At 42.0% G+C, this 9,803-nt stretch overlaps 1 protein-coding gene across 6 annotated transcripts in view; it reads right to left on the bottom strand.

The window, feature by feature from the left end:
- The window catches only part of srfb (serum response factor b), a 31,242-nt gene that overhangs the window by 4,284 nt on the left and 17,155 nt on the right, over positions 1-9,803 (bottom strand). The window contains exons 3-7 of one of the 6 annotated variants that reach the window (XM_047350773.1): positions 9,474-9,714; positions 5,692-5,856; positions 5,327-5,437; positions 1,701-1,898; positions 1,534-1,610 (exon numbers count right to left, since the gene is read on the bottom strand). In XM_047350773.1, the coding sequence (XP_047206729.1) occupies positions 1,534-1,610; positions 1,701-1,898; positions 5,327-5,437; positions 5,692-5,856; positions 9,474-9,714 (792 nt within the window). Of the gene's footprint in view, positions 1-1,508; positions 1,611-1,700; positions 1,899-5,326; positions 5,438-5,691; positions 5,857-9,473; positions 9,715-9,803 lie in introns of all 6 variants that reach the window. The other 5 variants (XM_047350775.1, XM_047350774.1, XM_047350777.1 and 2 more) reach the window with 5 other exon arrangements.

The raw sequence follows: 9,803 nt of genomic DNA, 5'->3' as shown, positions 1-9,803 counted from the left end.
CAAAGCTTTTCAGCAGATGGAAGCATGAAGTGCTCCAAAATCTCCTGATAGCTAGCTGCATTGACCCTGCCCTTGATAAAACACAGTGGACCAAGACCAGCAGCTGACACGGCACCCCAGACCATCACTGACTGTGGGTACTTGACACTGGACTTCTGGTATTTTGGCATTTCCTTCTCCCCAGTCTTCCTCCAGACTCTGGCACCTTGATTTCGCTTCTGCCGCTGTTTCTGGTTCAAAAGTGGCTTGACCTGGGGAATGTGGCACCTGTAGCCCATTTCCTGCACACGCCTGTGCACGGTGGCTCTGGATGTTTCTACTCCAGACTCAGACCACTGCTTCCGCAGGTCCCCCAAGGTCTGGAATCGGCCCTTCTCCACAATCTTCCTCAGGGTCCGGTCACCTCTTCTCGTTGTGCAGCGTTTTCTGCCACACTTTTTCCTTCCTACAGACTTCCCACTGAGGTGCCTTGATACAGCACTCTGGGAACAGCCTATTCGTTCAGAAATGTCTTTCTGTGTCTTACCCTCTTGCTTGAGGGTGTCAATAGTGGCCTTCTGGACAGCAGTCAGGTCGGCAGTCTTACCCATGATTGGGGTTTTGAGTGATGAACCAGGATGGGAGTTTTAAAGGCCTCAGGAATCTTTTGCAGGTGTTTAGAGTTAACTCGTTGATTCAGATGATTAGGTTCATAGCTCGTTTAGAGACCCTTTTAATGATATGCTAATTTTGTGAGACAGGAATTTTGGGTTTTCATGAGCTGTATGCCAAAATCATCCATATTAAGACAATAAAAGACCTGAAATATTTCAGTTAGTGTGCAATGAATCTAAAATATATGAATGTTAAATTTTCATCATTACATTATGGAAAATAATTAACTTTATCACAATATGATAATATTTTGAGAAGGACCTGTATTGTCAAGCATTTATTTTTGTTATGGTTGAGGGTTGTGTACATGTACATGTGTACATCTGTGGAAAACTCAAATAAATTTCTTACAAAATTCAATTGCATAACAAATAAAAGTAATGTGTTTTTAAAATACAGATTCTACATTTTAGCCATGTTATTATCTTATTTTCACCTTCCACTAAACTTTCCAATTTGTGTGGGTTCAAAATATAGATTAGGGATGTTATGTATTCAATTTTTACAGCTACATGGAAACATTAAAATTTTTTGACAAACAGATTTCAATTAGCTGTACACCACAATCATCTAAATAAAATGTATTAAATAAAGTACTTAAAATATATCATTACAAGTTTACTAAAATAAATTCACAGTTTGATGAAATTCTGTTTTACTAAGATGCACCTGCGTTTAAAGTCTATTGTGTATGTGTTTTGCAACAAATCAAACAACAAGATGCCAGCTGACCACTCCACATTCATACAAAAAAAGACCAAACAGGGGATAACCCCGTGTGCCAGTGCTCTGTTAAGATGCATTAGTGATGTCAACGTGGCATGCTGGTTGCATAAGGAATATGAGAGTTTCACTTGTGAAATGCAGATCTTGCCGTACTGGGTGTAGCTGCACTGCTGAGACAGGGATCTGCACCGTGCCAGGAGGTGCTGTGAGGAACACCTGAGAGACAGCACCTGGGAGTAGGAAAAAAAAAACATGGGTTTTCCTATTTTTGACTCTAATCCTGTTGCCTACATTTAAAAACGACAAGCGTCAGCTCTCACCTGAGTCTTGGCTCTGCGCATGGGACACCTGCATGGCCGAGGTTCCCTGGGAGAAGGCATTGAGCACGGCCAGCCCTCCGTCGGCCAGTGCTGGCGTGGAGGCGTACATCAATGTGTGAGGGCTGGGGTACATCATGTGACCTGGCACAGACGTTTGCACTGACGAAGTGACGATGGTGGCAGGGAGACTCACCGTTGCTGGGGGAGTTACAGAGACTCTAAAAGCATGTAGTGCACATGTAGGCCAGCAGATGGCGCTTAATATTCCATTTCACCTTCCTAATCCTGCTCAGGCATGTGCATTCCATCACAATTGTTCCATTTCCACTCATGTAGATTTTGCAGTCCATTTATAAAAGCATTTATACCCCTTAAGCATTTTTTTCACGTTAAAACCTAAAATTCAGGGTATTTTATTGGGATTCTTTGTAATAGACCAATACAAATCTGAAAAGTGTGGCATGCATTTGTATTCTGGATCTCTTTTTACTCTGATACCCCTAAATGAAAGCTCCATTTAATCCATCATCTGAAAATGGAAAGAGTATAGCAGATCTGCAAACCTACCAAGACATGGCTTGGCCATGCCAAGTAAGGACAACATTAATCAGAGAAGCAGACAAGAGGCCTATGGTAACTCTGGAGGAGCTCCAGAGATCTGCCGCTCAGGTGGGATAATCTGTCAACAAGAATGTGGTCTGGGGTCTCATGAAAAATGAACACAAATTTTGCTGTGAAAATGTGCCTAAGCCACCCAAAGTTTTTCAAATCGACAATAAAAAACTACAGAGAACTAAACCTCACCGAAATATAATGAAATATGACTCCATTCAGTTTTATTTCATTCATGGAGCATCAAACCCAATTTTTTTTTTTGATGAGTTGGAGATTTTATGATTTAAACCTGAGCGATGAAACTGAATCACATTTGACCTCATACAATAACGTAATACACCTCAGAAACAACCTCAGTCAGATGTAAACTGTAAAACTTCCGCTGTTTCTGTCACCTGTAGATGGAAATGCTCATCGGTCTGTGCGCTCAGGAGCATAAAATGCATGTGAAAAATGGTGTCGGATCAGTAGATTATTTCCAAACCAGTCAGGTTTGATGATTTCCAAGCAGGTCAAGTTTTTAACAGTCATCCCTGAGCCGGACCATGCCAGCCATATGGGATGGCCTCATCCGGATGTTGCTCAGATATAGAAAGTTCCCCTAAACTGTGGCTCTCGTTACAGCGAGGAGACGATTTCTGAATATAATCAGAGCTATGGACTTCACTCATATTGCTATAAGGGCCCCGTCTGTAAGTGAATAATGAATAGAAATAGAAAGACCGCTCTTATGAATAGAAATTTAATTCAATATATGTGCAACCTATTTGTAATGCGGAAATTTGTCTCACTAATGCAATGGCACATTGGCCTCCTCAACTCATGATTCCCTTATACTATCAAAATAATTATAATTAATCTAATGATAATAGTTGTGCTGGTAACAAACATCCGTGCGTGATGGTGGCTTCTAGGGAATCCATTTTTAGGTGGCATCCTGAATGGTTGTAAAGTTCTTTACATAGTGTGTGTGGTGACAGTCTTCATAATAGAAATACAGGAGGCATATTCATGTCATTATGGTTTATCATTTGGTTTAGATTCACACATTGTAGAACTTTATGGTGTTAGAGCCGACAAATGTTTGATTTTCAGCCAGGTTTGAGTCGCTGATGTCATTCAAGTAGTTGGTTTGCTGTAATTCACTACAGATAGCCCTCATGGTGTGTAAACAGTCTCTCTTAGCATTTTTCCTCCGAAAGGAACCGGTTCAGACTGTCACAGCACCGTTGCCATGGTTATTTGGGCAGGTAGTGGGTGCCTTCCTGCTATTTATACTACTTTGCGTTGGGACCCAGCCATGGGTTACAACATTAAAAGGCCAGTAAGAACCTCTCTTAGACTTTCAAAATAAATCGCATAAACCTACTTCCAGCACAGCCAGGAACAGGAACAAGAAGGAAGTAACAGCGGACTCCCCGACACGTCACTGTTTGAATAAAAACCCCGCGTTCCAAAAACAGACCTCTTCCATGCAGGTCCCCAGTGAAACTGGAAGGAGGGACACAGTCCTCCAGTCCAAAGTCTCCTTGCTGGCAGGCAGACATAACTCCTCAACTTGGATACAAAAGTAACTACGATCACATGCAACAAAGTTAAGTAATGATTTGCTGTTCAAGTATCCGACATTCATTCATATAAAGGGTTTAATGAGACAAGCTTGACTTGGCTTTTCTTCTGAGGCCTCCAGAAGCAGCCCTACTCGAAGCGGATTTTCTCCCCGGCCTGAAAAAGAAGGCTGGGACCGCATCGCATGCCTTCCTGCATGTACGTCCAGGTAGCGAGAGCTCACCCACCGCATCGCGACCACTCAAGGAGCCGAACGTGCCTTTGTCGTATGGTTCGTCCAGGCCAGCTAAAAGCCCTTCCCCACAGCTACGGGGGTTAGCTGTGAGCTAACCCTTTGTTTAAATAATATTTCCCTAAATATTATTTTACTAAATATTATTTTACTAAATGTGATAATCAAACACCATTAAGACCCATTTATCCAGAAAGGTTTGGTTCTTATTCAAAATACTAATTTCCTTAAATAATATTTTTCTATTTCCTCAGTAATATTTCTTTAAATATTATTTTAACAAATAAAGGCAGCTAATTAAACCGTTGAGAATTGGTTATCCAAAAGGTTGGTTTTATCCAGCAAATTATTCTTTAAAATGTTATTTTATTAAAATAATATTTTATCTAAACTTGCATTGTGAATGGTTGTTTAAAGGTGTACCAATTATTATAGATCCAGGACTTAACTTCATTTCCAGATTCTTCAAGATAGCCCATCAGCCTTCCCAATTTGTTTGGTAGTTTAGTTGGATTGTTTTAGCATAGTAAAGAGTTTGTTAATTGAAATATGTTTGACTTTGAGTTGACTTATTTTTGTTAATAAATTCTCATATTTTAAGAAATTGTGTGAATTCATTCTGTGTGTGTGCAGAGTTTATGCTGTTCAACAATGTCAGAGCTTGGCTCATCCCTTTCAATTTTGTCCTAATACCACCACCTTATTGGGCTGGTATTCATAGCACAACCCTTGACAGACCAAAATATCATTTAATAAAATATTAAAGTATTAATATTAAATAATATACTCATAATCGCAACATTTGCATATGTCTTCATGGGCACGGACTGGGTGGCCCAAGCGCCAAGTGCAGCTGTGCCAAAATCACCGCAAATTGGGATGCAGTGACAAATCAACGCACAATTTCATACATCTGAATTCTTGAACTAAATCTAATTGAGAATTTGTGGCAAGACTTGAGAATTGCTGTTCACAGACGCTCTTTATTCCATTGACTGAGTTTGAGCTACTTTGCAAATTAAAAATTCCAACAAAATCACATAAAATATGAATAAAATGCACTAAAGTGTGTGGTTGTAACGTGAGAAACGTGAAAAAGCTCAAGGGGCATAAATACCCCAGTGATTGCTCTCAGGTATTGGCTTAAGTGCTCTGTTGTTGCTTCCCCAACAAAGACTCTCCAAACAAAGCAAACCTAAATAAGACCTACCGGTGGAGTTTGTGGGGGTGTGAGAGATCTCGGGGCTGCTGTCGCTGTTGGAGGTGGGCTGCGTGTTGGGATGGACCTGGATGGCCTGGAGCTGCTGAGGAACCCCTGCTCCTGGAGAAACACACAGAAGGAATGAAGCCTCTGCAGCAGCTCACATGGATCTGACCCAGGGAACAGCAGTACTAGTTCACATTAGTAACGTTCCAGTTAGAAGAAACTCCTCATGCATGTGGAATGAGTAACTCTAGCATTAGATGACTGAATATTATAGGAAGTAAGGATAGCGGCGTGCAAGCAGCAGGTTTATGAAGGTATGATCTTGATTAGCAGAGGCAGGCACAGTGGCAGCATGCAGAGCAGATCACCTGTGAGGGAGACAGCAGCAGGGAAGCGGAGGACAGCCTGCTGTCCCTGCTGTGGCTGCGGGGCCGAGGCCGGGGTCTGACCATGCTGCCCCTGGAGGGCCAGAAAGTGCTGCTGCAGCTGGCTCAGAGGAATGGTGGGGGTGCTGGGGGGGAGAGGAGTGCCTGCTGCAGGGGCACGCACACAAATACACATGGGTTAAAAACTAAATAATTTAAAAAAAGCAGAAATCCTGTTTGTCATTGTTCTGAAACACAAGAGTGTCCTCTGTATGTTCAGAGACTCACTAAAAGGCAACATCATCTTTTACGCTCCCCATCAGAAAGAAGCTCAGTTTCTCTAGGCTGTGAGGTCAAGGCTGGATAAGCAGCAAGAACTGGGCTAAATATCCAAAGAACTTATCCTTAACCTACCATTATTTAATCTGCTAATTAAACTATAATATGTTTTGCCTCAAAACAATAAATGGGAAAAAACATGTTGGTTGCAAGAGCAAACAAAAAAGTCATCCTGGGCTCCAGGGCTCACAGGAACTGAGGACTTTTTGATGGCAACCAACCCACAAAAACAAGAAGATCCCTTTAAGGGCTGCAGCCAGTGTGAATGTCATTGTTTTCTGTTTGCTTCTCTCGCGTTTCATGAATGTTTTCCATTAAAGCTGTAAAGTAGAACCTGCAAAAACCACAGACTGGAAAGAAGGGGATGGAGGCACAAACGGGTGGCTGTTTGGATGGACGGACAAACGGATGGACGGACGGACGGATGGATAAACTGACAAACGGATGGACGAATGGATAAACTGACGGACAAACCGATGGACGGACGGATGGATAAACTGACAGACAAACGGATGGACGGATGGATAAACTGACAGACAAACGGACGGAGGGATGGATAAACTGACAGACAAACCGATGGACGGACGGATGGATAAACTGACGGACAAACGGATGGACGGATGGATAAACTGACGGACAAACCGATGGACGGACGGATGGATAAACTGACGGACAAACGGACGGACGGATGGATAAACTGACAGACAAACCGATGGACGGACGGATGGATAAACTGAGACAAACGGATGGACGGATGGATAAACTGACGGACAAACGGACGGACGGGACGGATGGATATTCTTAGCCAATGGGAAATGAAATGAATTATTTTTGCATCCTATATTGTCTTTTTCCACCATTATCCAAACCTGGAAAATACTTAAATTCCATATTTCTCCAGACTTTCCCAGATAATGTAGGAATTCAGTTTCTTTCTCGCTCTATTTTTAAGTAAAACGATGAATTCTTTATAGACGTGGTAACATTCAGCATTACGTTTCAAAATTAAAATACAATCTGAACATCTATTCTCCTCTAATGAAAAAAATGTTATGTGAACTGCAGAGTTTCCTCTAATCACACCAAGTTTTGATAAAACCATTAAACAGCCTTTTTCCACATTTTCTGAAAAAAAAAAAAAAAAAAAAAGGATTTGTATAACATCCAAGTTAGAAGATCCTGAGCTGTGAAAGTTCACTTTGTTGGCAAACAGCAACTAGCCACACCAACTGTGGATGAGCAGAGCAGCATGAAACTCCTCTGACTCAGGCTTGTTGTCCTTTTTGGTTGTCATTTTGAACAGAACTGTCCTCCCCCTCCACTCCCTGCCTCCTGATGGCTGCAGAAAAGGAATGACAATCTCCAAGATGCACACAACATGGTAAAAACACCAATTTCTAATGAAGATCTGAATTTCGGTTCTTGTTTTCCAGTGAATTTGCATGAAAAGGGATTCATTTTTAAATTTTCACAGCAGTATTAAATCCTTTTCTATCTGTGAAAGTAGAAGGCCACAGATTTCATTTCTCAACATGATTCTGAAATGGTGCCTTCCACATTTGGTTTGTGCTCCATATGCAGTTGCTGCAGTAGGGTGGGCAGGCCCTTTCAAGCTGTCAACTGTGGAGCTTTGAGTGTTTGTGTGTGTGGAGGGGAGTGTGTTGTTCCACCTGCCACTGCTACCATGTGCCAGACAGGTGGTGAAGGGGGGAGAGGGAGCAGGCAGCAAGCAGGAGAGATGAGAGGGTGGATGGACAAGGTTGCAAAGAAAGAGAAAGGCAGCAAAGAAAAATAAAGCCAGGAATAAAAATCTGAGCAGAGGTGCAGAGACAGTAGCTTGCCGTCGTTCCCCCGTCAGTCAGAATCATCCATTAGATGGCAACATGTGTCCGTCCATGACAGAAACAGACAACCCGACATACTGCAGTAACTCCAGGGTGTCGTTCTGTCAGAATTATTGTTTCATCACCGCAGCAGAAACTCTTGTGAAATTATGAGAAAATGAGTATTTATGCAGCAGGAAACCTTTTATGCTGTACAGCACATGAGACAATACTCCACCATATTCCATTAAAGGTTTCTCATCAGAGATGCTCCAGTTTTTTGAAAAACTTACTAATCATGTCTGATACTTCATACCAATTCTAGTTATAAGAGGTAAAAAAAAAAAAAACACAAACACATAAAACTATTTTTAGTTTTTTCAAATTAACTGCGGGATTTAAAAAAAAAAAAAAAAAGAAAACACTGAAATATTTTTAATAAAAAAAAAAAAGGGTTAATTTTCTCCAACATGGCAGCAATTTAGAGCTTTTTCTGTTTCTACACATCTAAACCATTGGAAAAAAGTTATTTCCAATGAAAAAAACAAAGTATAACTGCTATTTAAAGTAGTGCCCTGTGTGGTATTCTACTGCCATTTACAGTTTTATGTTTGCTGTTTAAATAATACATATCTGCTGTATTACTGCTAGATAAAAGTAATAATACGATTAGATCCATATTTGCATTTGTTTCCTGTTTGCAAAAGAAATGAGTCGTCAGCTGTTTAAAGGACGGCTGGTGCTTTGAAGGAAAACCTCCGTCTGTAATGTAACTGAGCAGCAGGCAAGCCTCCTTCCTCGCTGCAGAGGGGCCGTTGTTAGCTGCTTAGCTATGGTGTAATCACAGGCTGGAGGAAAAGACGAACATCTAAATTCAGATTGGTCCATCACTGCTACAACTGTCAAAACTAAAACAAATAAAAACAATCGGTGCATTTCTACTATTTCATACCTATGGAGTCTCTGTGACATCCTGCAACTCGCTATCTGGCAACTGTATGTAAAGAGGAAGAGTAATGAAAAATCCTTGGAGAGACAATTTAGGAATATTCCAGGGATTTCCAAATCAGAAGGTTGCTTCACAGAGTTGATGAAGTACAGCGTTTGTGTCCGTGGAGCCCCCCTAAATAAAAAGGTCATATCTAGTTCAGAATCACTCCAACACAAAAGATCCCACTCCAGCATGCCTCAATTATAATTTCAACACAGGCCATAGACACCTCACTGAATATTCATAACTAATTGTGAGCCTTGCTCATCAGCCCTCTTTGCCAGGTCTATTGTGTCCCCCTCACCTAATTATTCGTGTCCCCATCTGACTATCAAATGTAAGGCCCGCCGCCAACAGACGACGTGTCTCCCTTGGATACTGTGGGCTTTGTAAAACCAGAGGGCGCCAAATGTTGGTGACTCGCTGTGAAGAGCTGCCGCGTGATGTCAGCAGCTCAGAGAGGAAGGCGTGACCAACTCCAGATGATGGCCGAGGTCACACTGTGGTACCTTTCAGACTCTAATCAGCGAATAAGCTCCACTGCACGATGGCATTAGCAGAACATGGAGGGACAGGATGAGGAAAAAACAGAGTTTTAACATGGCACTGAGGACATGATGCCTCAAACATACCGGGCATGAAGGTGAAGCCACCGGGAAGCTGCATGACTCCCGTGGAAGCGCCAGCCGTCTTGAGGACGGTTCCATTCGCGCTGATGTTGCTGCTGGTCGAGACGGGGGCCAGGTAGTTGGTGATTGGAAATGAAGCTCCGGTGCTCACCTGCATGGTGGTGGAGGTGGTGGGTACCGTGGACTGGGAGCTGCTCGTTGTGCCTGGTAGACTGGCTATGGTGAACGTTGGCTTCAACGTGTCCTGAAAAGGAAACCAAAAACTGAATATAGAAACGAATTCCAGTCGGAACTAGTATCAATCAGGGAAGGAAGAGTAATTTTAATTTTCAC

This window comes from Girardinichthys multiradiatus, chromosome 22, assembly GCF_021462225.1.
Source record: "Girardinichthys multiradiatus isolate DD_20200921_A chromosome 22, DD_fGirMul_XY1, whole genome shotgun sequence".
Classification (NCBI taxonomy): domain Eukaryota; kingdom Metazoa; phylum Chordata; class Actinopteri; order Cyprinodontiformes; family Goodeidae; genus Girardinichthys; species Girardinichthys multiradiatus.
This window is presented reverse-complemented; position numbering and strand designations above follow the sequence as displayed.